This window comes from Daphnia pulicaria, chromosome 1 (genome assembly GCF_021234035.1).
Source record: "Daphnia pulicaria isolate SC F1-1A chromosome 1, SC_F0-13Bv2, whole genome shotgun sequence".
Taxonomy (NCBI): Eukaryota; Metazoa; Arthropoda; class Branchiopoda; order Diplostraca; family Daphniidae; genus Daphnia; species Daphnia pulicaria.
In genome coordinates, this window is record NC_060913.1 from 43,416,545 (window position 1) to 43,433,136 (window position 16,592).

The 16,592-nt window shown below is 41.1% G+C and overlaps 3 protein-coding genes and 2 long non-coding RNA genes across 7 annotated transcripts; 2 read left to right on the forward strand and 3 right to left on the reverse strand.

Moving 5' to 3' along the window:
• Positions 1-2,689: 2,689 nt before the first annotated feature.
• Positions 2,690-3,890, reverse strand: LOC124338596. 2 transcript variants are annotated; one of them, XR_006917910.1, is made up of 4 exons: positions 3,613-3,890; positions 3,306-3,529; positions 3,113-3,236; positions 2,690-3,047 (listed from the first exon to the last, which is right to left on the reverse strand). It is a non-coding gene; the product is annotated as an uncharacterized LOC124338596 (long non-coding RNA). The 2 variants fall into 2 exon arrangements; XR_006917912.1 differs by having other exon boundaries at positions 3,295-3,529.
• Positions 3,891-5,776: 1,886 nt separating this feature from the next.
• Positions 5,777-6,686, reverse strand: LOC124338506 (NADPH azoreductase-like). Its single transcript, XM_046792621.1, has 3 exons — positions 6,505-6,686; positions 6,195-6,431; positions 5,777-6,128 (listed from the first exon to the last, which is right to left on the reverse strand). The coding sequence occupies exons 1-3, from the start codon at positions 6,623-6,625 to the stop codon at positions 5,896-5,898; spliced, it is 591 nt and encodes a 196-aa protein (XP_046648577.1). The 5' UTR covers positions 6,626-6,686; the 3' UTR covers positions 5,777-5,895.
• An 818-nt stretch (positions 6,687-7,504) lies between these two features.
• On the forward strand, positions 7,505-14,062 carry LOC124338394 (RNA pseudouridylate synthase domain-containing protein 1-like). Its single transcript, XM_046792517.1, has 4 exons — positions 7,505-7,533; positions 12,914-13,156; positions 13,224-13,467; positions 13,524-14,062. The coding sequence occupies exons 2-4, from the start codon at positions 12,938-12,940 to the stop codon at positions 13,979-13,981; spliced, it is 921 nt and encodes a 306-aa protein (XP_046648473.1). The 5' UTR covers positions 7,505-7,533; positions 12,914-12,937; the 3' UTR covers positions 13,982-14,062.
• Positions 9,968-11,854, reverse strand: LOC124338655. 2 transcript variants are annotated; one of them, XR_006917981.1, is made up of 3 exons: positions 10,576-11,854; positions 10,374-10,501; positions 9,968-10,277 (listed from the first exon to the last, which is right to left on the reverse strand). It is a non-coding gene; the product is annotated as an uncharacterized LOC124338655 (long non-coding RNA). The 2 variants fall into 2 exon arrangements; XR_006917933.1 differs by having other exon boundaries at positions 10,370-10,501.
• A 338-nt stretch (positions 14,063-14,400) lies between the features above and the next one.
• On the forward strand, positions 14,401-15,947 carry LOC124320983 (E3 ubiquitin-protein ligase UHRF1-like). Its single transcript, XM_046783897.1, has 6 exons — positions 14,401-14,640; positions 14,720-14,887; positions 14,960-15,272; positions 15,336-15,614; positions 15,675-15,799; positions 15,866-15,947. Exons 3-6 carry the CDS (start codon positions 14,963-14,965, stop codon positions 15,899-15,901), a joined length of 750 nt encoding a protein of 249 aa, XP_046639853.1. The 5' UTR covers positions 14,401-14,640; positions 14,720-14,887; positions 14,960-14,962; the 3' UTR covers positions 15,902-15,947.
• Positions 15,948-16,592: the final 645 nt, after the last annotated feature.

Consider the following 16,592-nt stretch of genomic DNA (forward strand, 5'->3'; position numbering starts at 1 on the left):
ATTTGTGCTCTTATTTTCGGCGTGGCCATTTGCATCGCTACAAATTGTTGCGGAGCCTCGAAACTGCTGCAATATTTGAAAGAAAAATTTGACCACTTCAAAGGATCTTACTATTTGGATGATGATCAGAATCATTCCGAATACGATCCGTCTGCTGTTTAGATTCCGTGACGTAATCTCATAGGGCCGGGAGCGATGTAACAGAACGCTCGGTCGACTCCCGTTTTTCTGTTACTTTCCCTTTCTAAAAGACAATCTCTAACGTCGACTACTAGATGTCGCTTCCGCTATACTCCATCTCATACCAGAGGAGGCTGCTACCATTTGAATCTGCCGCCAACTCGCCTCATCCCTTCCCCTTGTTACTTTCCCTTTCTACAAGACAATCTCTAACGTCGACTACTAGATGTCGCTTCCGCTATACTCCATCTCATACCCGAGGAGGCTGCTACCATTTGAATCTGCCGCCAACTCACCCCATCTGTCGCCAACTCGCCCCATCCCTTTCCCTTTTTACTATCCCCTTTCCCCTTTTTGCCATATTAACTTTAGGCGTACTTTTATCTTTTATGACACTATATAAATATATTTCCCTTTTTCCTTCAACGCTTTTCAATAACAAACCCCCTTTTCGTCCGTCTCCGCTCTGACCATGTTTTAACGTGTCTGCGCACGTTTCCCTATACTATCCTCTCTAGGCCTAAACATGTCTGCTCCCTATACTTCCTCTCTAGGCCTATGCTAACCGTGCAGCCAGAATTAGTATAAAAACTGTATGTAAATGTTATTCTGGACTGCATTCTCCCACGGCATTCACACTACCATTGTGTTCCAGTCGCACTCTCCTTTTGGTATTGTATTAGTTATATTTTTCCCTTGTGCTCAGTGCCTGTTATTTAAGCTAAGTGCCATTTTCCAACTGTACCTCGAAACTTGCCGTTTCTCGACAAGCCTAACCGCTGAGCCCGCTACCACATTTTCTCCGTACAAGTAGTATTGTCTCATTTATTTATTGTCTCTTTATTTAATATTATTAGTTCACCTTATTGTATGATCTGTCCGTTATTAATACATCGTTTAGCCTTAATTATTCCCGTTGGTCTTAGACACTTCACTTTGACATTGTGAGTAAAGTCGCCTCATAGTATTTAAGTTCTTCGTATTGGTGACACAATGATTCCGTTGTGTCGACCTTTACAAATGTCCGACTCGTCGGATGCCTACTGGGGCAGTCTATTTTCGTTCCCTTGTTGTTTTGAGTCTAATTCTGGGATAATATAATGTGGCAAACCGATTAAAGCATCTATCAACATGTGAACTACATCTCGCATGAAGTTTAATGAATTCCCGTCAGGGAAATCTGCCGAAAATGAGGCTCAAAGATGATTTTCTTGGAATTTTAGCCGCCAAGAAGCTGGATTTTATTTAAATTTAGGGATAAATAGCTAATCAAAAATAGTTTTTATAAGTGAAAAAGATAGAGTATAAGAAGGACAACAACATACTGAAAATTGAGCAACTTTCTTTGGCTTATAAGATACAAATAGGGGTAAAAACGCCAGCCGTAGAGCGCGAGGAAGTAAAAATTATTTGGCCGTTGATTACACATACGTGTGTACATATTATGCTGATTCTGAATGCATATTTCGATTCAGCGTAAAAAGTTGAGATAGAGGTGTAATTTTCATCCATATTGGTGGTCAGCCGCATAGTAGCGTGCGTGAAAATAAAAATTCGTTCACAGTTAATTACCCATACGTGTGTTCATTTTAGGCTTATTACGACCTAATATTCCGATTCAGGGTAAAAAGTTGAGTCTAGGGTGTAATTTTCATTCATTTTGGCGGTAGCCTGCGGGAGTTATTAGTTTACGACTGTTTTTTTTTAAGGGAAAAAGCGCAGCAACTCGCATACGTTAACAGGGCGGACTTTTTTCGGAAAAAAGATTGATCGCAAAAAATTAAATCCCGCAGGCTACCGCCAAAATGAATGAAAATTACACCCTAGACTCAACTTTTTACCCTGAATCGGAATATCAGGTCGTAATAAGCCTAAAATGAACACACGTATGGGTAATTAACTGTGAACGAATTTTTATTTTCACGCACGCTACTACGCGGCTGACCACCAATATGGATGAAAATTACACCTCTATCTCAACTTTTTACGCTGAATCGAAATATGCATTCAGAATCAGCATAATATGTACACACGTATGTGTAATCAACGGCCAAAGAATTTTTACTTCCGCGCGCTCTACGGCTGGCGTTTTTACCCCTATTCGTATCTTATAAGCCAAAGAAAGTTGCTCAATTTTCAGTATGTTGTTGTCCTTTATATTGTCTATCTTTTACACTAATTAAAACTATTTTTGATTAGCTAGTAACCCCTCAACTAAATTAAAAACCAGCTTCTTGGGCTAAAATCCCAAGAAAATAAACTTTGAGCCTCATTTTCGGTAGATTTCCCTGACGGGAATTTATTAAATTTCATGCGAGATGTAGTTCTCATATTGATAGATGCTTCTATCGGTTCGCTATATTTTATTTACGCAGAATTACGCTCAAAACCGTAAGGGAACGAAAATAGACTGCCTTAGTAGACATCCGACGAGTCGGCCATTATCGCACTCCAAAACCTTCCTTCGAGCAAATTGAAGTAAAAACACTGGAGAGTTCAGTTTAATATTTGTATGCAATAGATTATTGATTCATGCATTATACAGACTTCCAAAACAAAAATTAGTAATTTGTTGATGGAGTAGACGTGAGCTCGTCTAAGGCATCCGAATCGCAACCTTCACTTGCTTAAGTGGCATATCCGAAGTCTCCTTCTTCAAACTCCTCTACGCCCGTCCTCAATTCGTCCAATAGTTCTTCTTCTTTTCCGTAAACTCATCCGTGTAATCTTCCCATTGTGCGAACGGAGATTCAGCGGGTGGAGAAGCAAACAAACATGGCATCTCGTTCTGGTTTTTGAACAATTGCTTACTTATATCGTAGAATTAACATCTGTGCATCAATGAACACATCGTTCGATCAAAAGAACTGTAAATGAAAAGAGAGACAAGATATAAATAAAATATGTAATACGGTGAGCAAGTAGCTTCTACCTTGAACCAAGTGTGTGTTACGGAAATATACCACTATCTAAATGTGGTTGTGTCACGATAACACCCTTCTCATTGATTTGTGACGATCAAATTTATTTTGTCAATATGCGCCTTCTTTGGGTATCTATAAAAATATAATTTTGGTTGAAATAAACATTTTAAACTTAACGTCTCTGGATTACCAGTGAACTACCTGAGATTTCAGCATCTTCATTATAAAACTTACACCATTTGACACTGCACGAAAACTGTTTGGTTTTCACACAAATCAAATAAGACAATGGAATGGCAATGATTATTCAATAACACCAGCACATGATGCTTGTCATGAAGACTATTTAATCGCTTAGTCTAATTGCTAGGATTTCCACTGTCTGACTTCTTGGGATTTTGGGCCTTCCTTTCCAAGTACTTGGTCTATAAACATGTAAGAAAACACCAAGTTAAATACAGATTGTTTTTACAAAGAAATATAGTTGAACAAAAGTTACACTTCTTACATGGACCATATTAAGATGGATACTTCTTTTGAGCATCTCTTGAGAACTCTCGCTCCTGAGGCCAGCTCAGGTGGACCAGCAAGCCTGCTAGCACTAGATTTCCCCTGGCTTATTCTTACTCGTTGATCGATTATTCGTTGTTTCTCCCTTTGATATTCTTCAAGCTGCGAATAGCAATTCCTTCGAAAATTTTAGGCGTAACTAATGCCTGCAGAGCTTCAGCACTGCTCTTTCGTCTAAAGACGTCATCGTTTAAAAAACGTAAACAAACAAGTCCTGTTGTCTGCACCCAAACCACTTATTTTACTATCGATTTTTAGGAATCGATAGTAAATACATCGCACAATAATTAGATAGAATGATAAAAAGGTTTAATAGAATTAAAAAGGAAATTAAATATTGTTATTAAACCCAATAAACCGATATTTGTGAGGATTTCAGCCGTTTATTTCATTGCAATCCATGAGCGGAGGCTTGTCAAGCCTCGTTGTGCACTGGGTCTTAACATAGGGTGGTACGGAGAATTTCAACAATAGGGTGGTACGGAGAACTTCAAAAACTGGGGTGGTACGGAGAATGGTTTATTTCGAACCCATAATAAAACATTCTCCGTACACCCCCCGAGACTATGTTGTCTTCTAGTAATTGTTTTATCCCTGAGGTATATTTATATACGAAGGTCCTTAACAATATAGGGTGTGGGGTATAGGGGGTAGGGTAGTAGTAGCTAGTAGTGAAATTCAGAGGGTTTAATGTCCATTTAGTTTTCCTTTATACGTTTCTTCCCTGAATGACCAATCGTCACCAAGTTTTGTACATAATTCTGTCAAAATTTGATACATGGCGCCACGGGGTTTTCATTTATTTTTATTACTGTTTAAAAAATTTAATTTGCGTATTTGTTACCTAGCTGGTTGCCGAATCCAAGGCAGTGAATTCGCTTTTGTTTGCTTAACCTTCCAACTGTCAGTGCAGTGAGTGCTCAGCAGTGTAAACAAAAAGAAAAAAAGTTTGAATCTTCCCTAGCGAGACAAGTTTTCATGATATGATATTGATATTTTGATGATATTTGATTTGATTTTTATTGTTCTTGTTCGATTTCGTCTTTATTGTTCTTATTATTGCCTCTTTTTGTTTACTGTTTTTAATAAATGATGATCTTGATTTTAATAAATTTTTTGATCAAGAAAAATTTCTATTCCCCTTTTTTTAACAGTTAGTCATAAACCAAGAAGTTGAGGAACATTTAAAAAATGTTTGATCATACTCATTTTGAAGCTCTGGGTCATCTATCTCTTCTTCCCTTGTCCTCTCCACAGTCATCAATATCTTTTGGCGGTCGTGAAGAGTTAACACCGATCTTCCACTTCCATTTACCTCCGAGAAGTGTAATTTTTCAAAAGTTACAAATTTTAAATATCCTAAATGACTCCATCGAGATTCGAACCGCGATCCATACGAGTGGCAGCCCGGATTGCTAACCATTAGACCAACATTGACATTGAGTTTAAGGGAAAGCGTGGTCCGGTTGGTGTGTACACCAAACAATGTAACGAAAGACGAAGTAAAGCTATGGTAATATCGCTAGCGACGCTACCATCGGTATCGATTTCGAAACCGATCATAAAACACTTAGGTTATATGCCTGAATTAAGATGTTTTCAGTGGTGGTTTATCTAACTGCTGAGAGACCACATCCATTTCTTTATAGTTTATATGTAAATAATAATTTTTCCAATTCCATGTTACTACAGTAATAAATGTTGCTAAAACTTAATCTAAACATGAAGTGCGACGTGCCACACCTAAGTCGCACCACTCATAATATTTTTTATTAACAGATTATTAGTCAATTAGTTATAAAGAATCAATTATGAAAGAGAATAAAGGGAAATAGAATTTTCCAAACTTTATAGTATGTATTAATCTACCATAACCTTTATTTTCTGTCTCTTTAACGTTTAAAAAATTACCGAAGGATATTACCGAAGGAATCTTGTTTTAGTAGATTTATTTTAAAATAATTTATTGAAAAATTAATCATCTAGAGAAAAGTAAAATTATTTTTAGGGATGCATTGCCATGGCAACACCGAGGGTAAATAACGAACACCAAATGACGAGCACGAAAACAATAAACAATGCTAAAATGACAAGACAAGAGAAAGAGATACATTTAGTGTATTGGGCTCAGATTATGGAATGAATTTGTGAAACATTTATTTGTGGCTGGTGAGACGGAAAATTGCTACTGAAGTAGTTTGAGGACGGATTAACTTAAATCTTATTTAGGAATTTCTGATGCGGCTTTTTGATTCTTCAAGGCATCGGCGTACCAAGATAATTCAGTGGCTAGTCTCTGAACATTGTCTTGGAAACGTGTATCGTTTGGCTGACCATCCTCTTCGAACTTTTTATGAACTGTTGGCAATGAAACGCGAACTGGCAGAGCAATCATTCCAAGTTCACTCAAGAAAGGCTGGACAATGGTGGCTGCTCGGACTCCTCCATAGTCACCTGCATATAAAAAGAAAAGAGTTTTAGTTTTCAGGTTCACTTAGATAGGAAATTGCTTCATCTTACCCATGGAATAGGTGATAATGCTGCAAGGTCTGTGGCGATAAGAACTTGGTGGAAAGTGATCCATCATGTTGCCTAGAGCTGGCGGGATGCCACAATTGTATTCGGATAGTACAACAACAAAGCCATCTGCTGCTGCTATTTCTTCATTAGCTTCAGTTAGCCACTTTGGAGCAGCACTTTTGTCTTTCATGAAATGCAGAGGTTGTCTAAGCACTTGAAAGTCCATTTCAAGGGGATCTACATAAAATGAATAGTAATATTGTGAATTAATTCCTACAAGAAATTGAGATTTTAAAAAGAAAATATTTACCAAATATTTTAGCCGACAATCCAGTCTTTTCCAACACACTTTGGACATAACGAGCTACCTTTTCGCCTTGACGGCCTTCGCGAGTTGAACCGAGGAAAACGATGATTTTTTTGGTTGCCATGGCGACGATAAGAATAAGCGACTGGCCTTCACGAAGCGAGGATGTCGTTTGATGGGGACTTTACGTGAGCTTTCCATTTTTATACCTTTGGGATATTACATTCAACACTCACGAAAATGCTTGTCATCACTATCAGCCCTGCAGGCCATACAATTACATAACCGAAGGCCACTGTACAATGGTTACGCAACCCGTGTTGTGTACAACGGAAGTGTCCGAAAATTTTAATATGGGAAATATGCCAAAGAATCTATGAACTTAAAGTTAATTTTAAATCGGGAATTCGATTATCTAATTGCCCTTTATTTTTCAAATAAATTTAATGCTAGTTAATTCTCGTTTGATTTTGCTGAAACCGGAACTATAAAACACCGGTTCTTGACTCACCGTGACTCGGCATGACTCGGAACTTTGTCCACTTCGTAAATGCACTTGTAAGACTTTTAAGCTTTCTCTGATAATAAATTAGGAAATAAAAGGCGTCAAACCGTATTAAACTGTCCTATCATGTTTTTTTTTTTACATTTCCCCTTAATGATACCGTTGCGTAAAAGTTTAAACTAAAATATATGATGCCTATCTCGCCCATCTAGCTTCTTCCGTTTAAAATAATGAATAGCATTATATAGTTCTTTTTAAACACTGAAATACTAAATAGGTTTCAGGGACTCACTCATTGGAGTGGAAAATTGTAAAAATAAAAAAATAATTTATGGGAAGGGGAACCTAACGTAACGTGTAGGGTGTAGTAGGAAAGGGCATGGATATTGGAAAGGATGACGCAATCACGTAATTTGAGTAGAGGCCTAGAGGGCTTAAGGGGGGGGGGGGGAACTAACCTAAAAACTGGCAACATTGATTTTGTTTACTGTTGGGTACCGTCTGCATACCAAATCAAACGTGTAATTTTCTAATCAAGGGAGTGCATATTGAGCACCGGTGGAAGCAAGACCTCTCTTAGAGCCTTGTCCGAAATCCAAGCCCTTAATACGCCATCTACGTGTCACTTATCTAAACCGTGCCAAATCTCAATCAACATGTCACAATCAAACGGCTTATCCAACGTCATCCAAGATCCTGTCACTGAAGCAGAGGACATGGACTACGAATTCAACCCTTCCAACAAGCGCAAAATAAGTAACACCCATACCCAACGCCCAAATCATGCAATTCAATTTAATAGCCAGCCGTTTATTCCCCCTGTTGTAATAACCCTCGTCAGCGAACCCAAAGCTTTCCACCTGTTAAGTTTTGTCGAGAAGCAACTCTTCACCAAAGAACTCAGCGCAATTATCGGCCCCTTATCGTCCAACATCAAGTGGTCCAAATCAGGCGAGTTAGCGATCTTCCCATCATCGCGTAAACAAAAGGAACAGCTGTTACGTCTAGACCTAGTCAAGGAGTTTCAAATAAAGTCCTCCGTTTCCAGATCAGAATTAGAGTCAAGAGGCATCATCCACAACGTCCCCTTCATCAACACGGAAGAAGACCTGAGCCAACTTTTAGCCGACCAAGGTGTCAAAAGCGTGAGAAGGTTCAACAAACAGGGCCCAGGCGGCGTTAAAATCCCACTCACCACGGTAGCGCTAACCTTTGTCAGCTCAACCCTCCCTCCTGAGGTTGTTATCGCTCATGAGCTCTTCCGGATCAAGAAATACATCCCTAGGCCTTTAATTTGCTACAAGTGTTGGAGACTAGGCCATCATGAATCTACATGCGGGAACGAGCAAAAATGCAGATCATGCGCAGCCCCTCACGACAAAAACAGCGACTGCACGGGCACTCGCTGCTGCGCAACCTGCGGTCAACTGGATCACCTTGCAGGGATGATGAGCTGCCCCCTCTACGCCGAGAGACAAGAGGCTATTAAGTATGCATACGAGCAGAATATATCTATCCCGGAAGCCATCAGAATGCTTAAGGTACCTACGCGACCAACTACACCCTCGACTCTCCCCAACCCCCTGAAAGAATCATCCGAAATTTCCGATTTGAGGAAGGAAATAAATGTGATCAAAACTACCTTAACCCTCCTAGAAACTAAGAACCAAGATGACATCACCAATCTTGAAGAAAAAGTATCTGCAGTCGAAGTCGAAATTGTCACCCTTAAAAATCAAATCAAACCCTTACTATCCCTCCCATCCACCATTGATGAAATGAAAGTCAACACGGAAAACGGCTTCACAGCCACTCTGGACAAATTAAATGCTCTGACTGACTTTCTGAAAGCGGGTAACCTAGGCGTACCACCTCCAAGTAAACAACAACAACACCAGCGCAGCACCAGGACCCCTCACGCCCCCAAATGAAGAAACATCCTATAAAGATTTTACAATGGAATGCCCGAGGCCTCTTTCGCGCGAAACTTCAAGAATTCAGAGAAAACCTACGCTCAGTCAACCCCCTGATTGTCTTTCTAAGCGAAACTCATTGGAAAAATGAATATACTATCAAGTTCTCCGCATATAACTCGTATTTACTCAACAGACCAAGTCAAGGCGGAGGAGTGGCCATCCTTGTCAAGAAAGCAATCCAAACTAATATACTTACTCTCCCAAACCTACCCAACCTAGAAGCAGTAGGAGTCTCGGTCAAACTAAATGACTCTTTCATCGATCTCATCTCCGTCTACTGCCCTAATGGTAACCAATGCAACGCTCATGAAATTAATCTACTTTTCAATACTCCCAGAAATAAAGCAATTATCGGAGGTGACTTTAATAGTCACTCCGAAGTTTGGGACGACTTCCACGCAACAAATTCCTGTGGCAGAAAGATCTCTGAATTCCTTCTTACCGATCCCAACTGGACCCTAAGCACACCGAGGAACCTCAACACTCGTCCAAACCCCCGTGATTACTCAAGCTCTACTATCGATCTTACCTTCACCACGTCAGACTTATCCCCACTCACCTCTATTCACACCGGTCTTTATTGGAGTAGCGACCACCTACCAGTCATCATCGACATTGACTTAGCCACCACACAGACAGCCAGCATTGCGCCTCGTTGGAAATTTGACGATAAGAAGTGGGGTGAGTGGAACTCAGCGATCTCCTCCACACTCAACTCTCAATCCTTCTCTGAAATAGAAGACCCTGCTGCATCCCATTCATCCTTCACGAATGCCATCATCGAAGCCAGTAATAAATTTTTCAAAAGAAGGCACAGCATGCTTCCCAAAGAGAAAGCTAGACCCTGGTGGACTGAAAAATGTGAAAAAGCAACCCGTGACGTCCGCAAAGCCCACAAAACATGGAAAGAATCCCTACTACCTTCAGACAAAACCAACCTAAACCGCCTCGAAGCAATTAAAAAGAAAACCATCTTAGCAGCCAAAAATGACTCCTGGTCCAACTTTATTGACAATCTTGGCGTACCCAAAAACACAACTGTTTTCTGGAACTTCACTAAAAACATGTTAAGAGGTCATCAAGAGTCACCTTTAAACAAATTTCCACTCACTCAAAATGGAATTACAGCATGCTCCCACGAAGACAAGGCCAAACTGCTCCTCGATGAATTTTGTCCCTTGGAAGACCCGTTAGCCGAAGAGCCAATGTACAGCGCTGCGATTAATAGACACCTACAAGATGACTCCCCCCACCCTCTCAACAACTTCTTCTCCTCGGTCGAAATATCAAACTGTCTGAAATTATTAAAAAGTAAAGCCATGGGCTCCGATCACATCCACAACAAAATGCTGACCAACTTAAACTCAGAAAACCAGCTGGCACTCACTCACCTCATCAACATCCTATTCTTCACCGGCTACGTCCCCCACGTCTGGAAAAGAGCGTCTGTTGTACCTCTGCTCAAGAGTGGAAAAGACCCTAGTAGAACGGATTCGTATAGGCCGATCTCTCTCACATCCTGTTTAGCCAAAGTAATGGAAAGAGCCATTAACAACAGACTGCATTGGTATTTAGATAAGAACAAGTACTTACCCAAGTGCCAAACTGGATTTAGGAAGAACTGTTCAACGATGGATAATATCATCAAACTGGAGTCGTCAATCAAGTCAGCATTCAACCATCAGAAGATCTGCACAGCAGTATTCCTCGACCTGGCGAACGCATACCCTAGTACCTGGATAACTGGCATAACCTACAAATTAACTAAGATGCACGTCGCAGGCACTATGCTACGATGGCTGCACCACTTTCTCAACGGCAGAAAACTCCAAGTCAAAATAGGCAACACCTTTTCGGAAGAAAGAACAACCCTAAAAGGCGTACCACAAGGATGCGTCTTAAGCCCTCTTCTTTTCAATGTTATGATGTCCGACTTCCCCCAACCACCCGCTAGCTGCCAAGCCGAACTGTTCGCGGACGACATCGAGATCCACACCATCACAAAAACAAAACCAGAAGCCGAAAGTATACTGCAACCGTTCCTCTACGAAATCGAAGACTGGGCGAGAGAATGGAAACTTGTCTTTTCAATAGGCAAATGTGCGAGCCTCACCTTCTCCAGACGAAGATCTCCCCAACCAACTCTCAAACTGAAGCTGATGGGCAGCCAAATCAAAGAAGTTAAACAGTACAAGTTTCTAGGCCTGATTTTCGACTCTAAACTTTCCTGGGAGCAGCATGTAAACGAAGTAAACACGTGTATCCAAAGGCGCGGCAACATACTAAAAGCACTAACATCGAAGAAAACCATCTTATCTACGCCCCTCCTTCTACGAATCTACAAAGCCCTAATCCGCAGCAAACTGGACTACGGAGCCTCTGCTCTCATCAACATCCCAAACTCCAGAATTGACACCTTAGAAAAAACCCAAAACCAACTTCTTCGCATCATTTTAGGCTGCCTCAAATCGACTCCTAAAGCCCTCCTCCATATCGAATCAGACATTCCCCCGGTCAAAATAAGATGGCAGATGCTGGCAGCAAACTATTTCCTCAAACTTAGTAACAAACCCTACAACCCCGCATTCAAAGCAATCAAATGTATGAAAAATTTCAGTGGCACATGGCAAATTCGGAGCATACCTGCTTGCATCCCCACTCTCAAGTTAGTAGAAAAATTCAAACCCAACGTATTCACACTCCCTCACTCTAACTCTCCTGCAACTGCCCCTATTCCCCCTTGGAAATTGTTTAAAATCGAAATCAAATTGTTCCCCTTAAATAAATCACAAGCAGCATCAAACCCCAGTCAAACCAAAATTATCTTCAACAAAATAATTGCACCATTAAACCACCCCAACCACGTAATTGCGTACACCGATGGATCAGTACACACCTCAGCCAGCTCATGTGCTATTTACATCCCCAAACTCCTAATCCAAGAGGCATGGCTCTTAACTAAGCACACCAACATCTTCAACGCAGAACTTCATGCAATTCTCCAATGCCTGAAAGCCCTCTACTCACACGACAACTTTGATGAAATAACAATCTTCTCAGATTCAAAATCTTCAATCCAAGCTATCAGCAACTACCGTTGGGATGCCAGCCCTGTTATAACAGAAATAATTCAATTCATTTACAACTTTAGAGAAGCTGGAACTAACGTTACCCTTTACTGGATTCCAAGCCATTGTGGCATCCAAGGCAACTGTATTGCTGATAACTTAGCCACGTCAAGAACAACTGCCCTAGAAGGCAACACAGTAGAGAATGAACTCACTAGTCCTGAAATTCTCAGCATCCTAAAACAGAAAACATTCCAGACATTACTTCAACAATACAAAAATTGTTCATCCAACTTAGCTATTACCTGCCGTGATTCCTTGGGTCCACTTCCATGGCATCAACACACAAGAAGAAACGTACAAACATCCTTGTTTCGTCTGCGAAGTGGCCACAACAAACTGAATTACTTCTTAGCCAAATGGGATAAGGACTCTTCACCATTCTGCCCACACGGCTGCCCCGAACACGAAAATTCACAACACGTCCTCCTTCAATGCCATCACTACAACGAACAAAGAAAAAACCTTCTGTCAACTCTTTCCTCGAATAACATTCCCTCAACACTACAAACTCTACTGGGCCTCAACACGACAATCCCTAAACACACCCAAGAAAAGATCAAATCAGCACTAGTCGCATTTATCATCCAGACAGAACTCATCAAAAGAATCTAATTCTCCCCCTCCCCCCATTCTACAGATGCTTATGCATCAAATCAACAGTCACAATAAAGCAGTCAACCCAAGAGAAACGGTGCGTAAGGGCGCCTCTTTAGCAGCCCGTCAAACTGAACCAGCTGATGTTGAAGTCCTCAACGTCGCGGCCAGTGCACCTATCTTCCAAAAAAAAAAAAAAAAAAAAATTCTAATCAAAATTCAAAAAGGGCATGTACCCACCATGGACACAAATTTGCATAATACATTCTTGGTTACAGAAATTAAAGTTGCGGATCAGCGTGACAATTTCTGCCTACTTTCGTTATTTTACTGGATCAGACAAGGTGACAAGGTCGGGTGACATAAAAGTCCTTCATCAAAGCTCCGATTTCCTTGTGGTTGACAAATGCTATGATGTTTTGATTAATTCAGATGATCCTGGCGTCAAGGTAACTATGATTCTAGCATAGCGAGATGAAGCAGTTAGTTATTAATTTTACTCTTATGAGATCATAGATAACTGTTGAACATCAAATTCGGAAAATCTTCCCCCATTTCGTAAATGACAAATTGGCCCATGGATTCCACTTTGTGCACCGTTTGGACTACTCTACAAGTGGAGTTTTGTGTCTAGCCACCAACAAGAAAGCAGCCAACCTTGGCAGCACTGCCTTTTCTGCCAGAAAGACTAGGAAATATTACCTGGCATTGCTTCGTGGACATGTTTCTCATGAGCTGATTGATATCTCTCTCCCGATTGGTAAATCATGCATTCAATCAAAGTTAAATTTTGGCAGTACAACAAGTTTATCATAGGTGCTGATTCCAGACCAGGCCATTCACATAAAATGTGCAGCTCTGACAAACAATTTTGCCAATATCCAAAGGCAGCTTTCACCCGACTCTTAGTTCTCCAGAAAGGATTCTACGACGGATTTCCCGTAACGAAAGTCATGATGAAGCCAGTGACGGGCAGAAGACATCAATTGAGAATACATTGCTCTTCACTAGGACACACGATCGTTGGCGACTTCACTTACAGCAATGGAAAAGACGTTCTGCCTTACAGAATGTTCCTCCATTCTCACCGCCTCATATTGCCCACAGCTATCGAAACTATTGACGTTTGTGGTGGTGATCCTTTTCTTTGCGAGAATCCTGTAAATAGCAAATGGCTACCAGTAATCACAGTAAACACCATCAGACCAGACACTTATGAAAAACTTGATAATGCTCAATTTCCAAATCTTTCTGTGGACCGTTTGGATTGTTAAGTATGATTTCTTGATTTGCCACATTTGACTTCTAAATTGATTGGCTGTGTATCTCTAATATATTTCTCTGTTATATTGTGATATATATCTCTTATCTCAATCTAAAACGTTGATCACCGTGACGACCGAGTGCTAGACATTTCCGAGTTTAAATTGTTTGATAAAAATTAAATGTTATCTTTTTTGGGGGTTTTGTAAATAAAATAACTTAGATTTCGAGTGCAATAACAAAGCGCTGCTTTGTTATCAATACCACAAGTTTGCGCCAATAGTCGTTTTAGTCAAAATGGTCGATTTTTTTAAAAATCGCGCCAGACCGGGGAAATGATACGTAAGAAATAGGAAAACGGTATGGCATCGTTGTTGTTCATTCTTGACGTCGCGCCCGCGCGCCAAAATGTCTTCGAACAGACGAACAATATAACAGACAGACTCTTGACGAGGCCTAGTTGACTTTTTGTGTGATTGAGATAACATTGCGGTCACGTTTTACCACAACTAGAGGATCTATTATTTTATTTTTTTAAACTTTTTAGCTCTTAAGACGTCGAAACCATGGCTCCTGCCAAGAGTGGAGAACTGAGTGAATATGAATTGTGCAGCGAATCAAGAACTTGGAGGAAAACCGACGAATCCTCGAAAGCATTCGACAAGAACAGGTCGAGTCTTTCTAGTTCAACCATGGATTATTATCGGTGTTCTAACGACTTTTTCGTTTTCGTTTTTTTATTTGTTTAGATCTATACCTATGGAGATGTTAAACCAGTAAATAAACAAAAGAAAGAGAAAAAGCCCTCAAGTGGTGATAGGCCTACAGAGTCAAGGAAGAAAGTTTCCACAGCCGAATCCTCTGATGTTGAAAATTCTGGTGTTGTTAGGAGGAAATCTTCCAGGCTATCTGGAAAGGTAATTTTATTATGACTTCAAAGTGAAAACAGGTGATCATTCTAAATTATTTTATTGAATCCTATTATATAGAAGATGAAGATATCGTGGAGAAATTCTGATGATGATGGTGGTGACAATTCCAATGATGATGATTTTGAGGGTGACAAGTATGATGAAAACACTTGCTCTGATGATGACGATGAAGAGTTTGAAGGTCCCAGGAAGAGAAGACGTGCACAGCCAAAAGGGCCCAAAGGGCCAAAGCAGAAAATTGTGATTCCCAAGAACCGTCCCAACTTTTATGGAGCAGTGCCTGGTGTTCAGGTTGGCAGGATTTGGGAAACCAGAATGGCATGTTGTGCTGATGGAATTCAACGACCAACTGTTGCTGGAATTCATGCAGGTAACTTGAATTATTTTACCATTTCCAGCTTGTTCAATATTTAAAAATCTAAATTCTTATCAGGTCCTGAAGGTGCTTATTCTATCTCGCTCTCTGGCGGTTACGAAGACGACATTGACCTAGGTGAATGTTTCACGTACACAGGTGAAGGCGGCCGAGCTCTGAAAGGAACTGCATCCGACCCGAAGAATTTACGGACCGCTCCTCAGAGTAAAAATCAAACTCTGACGCGGGGAAATTTGGCTTTATCACTGAATATCACTACACGCAAACCTGTCCGTGTCATTCGAGGGTCCAACCTCAAAAATGAATTTGCACCTGAATACGGATATAGATACGATGGTAATAATTTGACTGTACAATTTTTTTCTAAATTTTAAATTTATTCATTTGTTAATTTAGGTCTCTACACGGTTGAAAAGTATTGGCAATGCGTAGGGAAATCTGGGTTTAAAGTTTACAAATTTGCTTTGAGAAGGTGCCCCGATCAACCCCCACCACCCTGGGTCTCTGGCGTCGTATCTTACGTGAGTGAAATTAAGTTTAACTCTATTTTATGGCTGAATTATAATAATTTGTTTCATGGCTCACAGGCCAATGCTGTAAGTTCGGCCGAAGAAGATGGTTAAGACATGGACGATGACGATGCCGAGGAACAGAAACCTACCGTCCTCAAAGTGAAATTGCATACAAATTGCTCGACCTTAACCATACAGTGTTGACACTTTGTATTCAGCCGCTCTAACGCAAAACAAAACAAAAGAAAGACGATCGAGGCCCCTTCGGCGCTACCGCCCCCTCGATACTTCAGACTCTTTTCGGTTCTAACGCAACGCAGTCATGTCGAGCCCAAGCTCTAGCAGTTCAAGTTCTAGTTCAAGTAGTGCGGATTCCAGGCGAAGTCGTGTTCGGGAGAATCGTCGTGCATCATCGTCATCCGGCTATCGTCGGCAGGAAAATCGCGATGATAGGCAAAGGCAGGTTACCGGCGATGCCCAGGCAGCTTTAGGCAATGGTCGGCGAAGTCAAACACCACGTGTCAGCCCGGCTCGTGAAGAAATGGTTCCGCAGCGTGAGGCTCAGCCCAGAGAACGTCGTGAAGAAGGAGCTGAAGAAGAGGCCCGCCATCGTGATGAAGAGGCCCGCCATCGTGATGAAGAGGCTCGGCAACGCGATGAAGAAGCTCGACAACGTGATCGAGACCAGCGTCCAGCCGATCGTCGGAGCCGAGAGCGAGAGAACCGCGATCGCAGCCGTACTCCGCATGCTCGAAGCCCGTCCCCTGCGCCACTAACAAATTTCTCTGTGTGCCGCAAGAAC

Bases quoted from the DNA above. Each gene is read 5' to 3' on its own strand.
- LOC124338506 (XM_046792621.1), bottom strand. From the start codon at position 6,625: ATGGCAACCAAAAAAATCATCGTTTTCCTCGGTTCAACTCGCGAAGGC. The intron at 6,432-6,504 runs GTAAATATTTTC...CATTTTATGTAG, and splicing joins ATTGTCGGCTAAAATATTTG to ATCCCCTTGAAATGGACTTT. The intron at 6,129-6,194 runs GTAAGATGAAGC...TTTTATATGCAG, and splicing joins CATTATCACCTATTCCATGG to GTGACTATGGAGGAGTCCGA.
- LOC124338394 (XM_046792517.1), top strand. From the start codon at position 12,938: ATGTACCCACCATGGACACAAATTTGCATAATACATTCTTGGTTACAG. The intron at 13,157-13,223 runs GTAACTATGATT...ATGAGATCATAG, and splicing joins CAGATGATCCTGGCGTCAAG to ATAACTGTTGAACATCAAAT. The intron at 13,468-13,523 runs GTAAATCATGCA...AGTTTATCATAG, and splicing joins TGATATCTCTCTCCCGATTG to GTGCTGATTCCAGACCAGGC.
- LOC124320983 (XM_046783897.1), top strand. From the start codon at position 14,963: ATGAAGATATCGTGGAGAAATTCTGATGATGATGGTGGTGACAATTCC. The intron at 15,273-15,335 runs GTAACTTGAATT...AATTCTTATCAG, and splicing joins TGTTGCTGGAATTCATGCAG to GTCCTGAAGGTGCTTATTCT. The intron at 15,800-15,865 runs GTGAGTGAAATT...CATGGCTCACAG, and splicing joins TCTCTGGCGTCGTATCTTAC to GCCAATGCTGTAAGTTCGGC.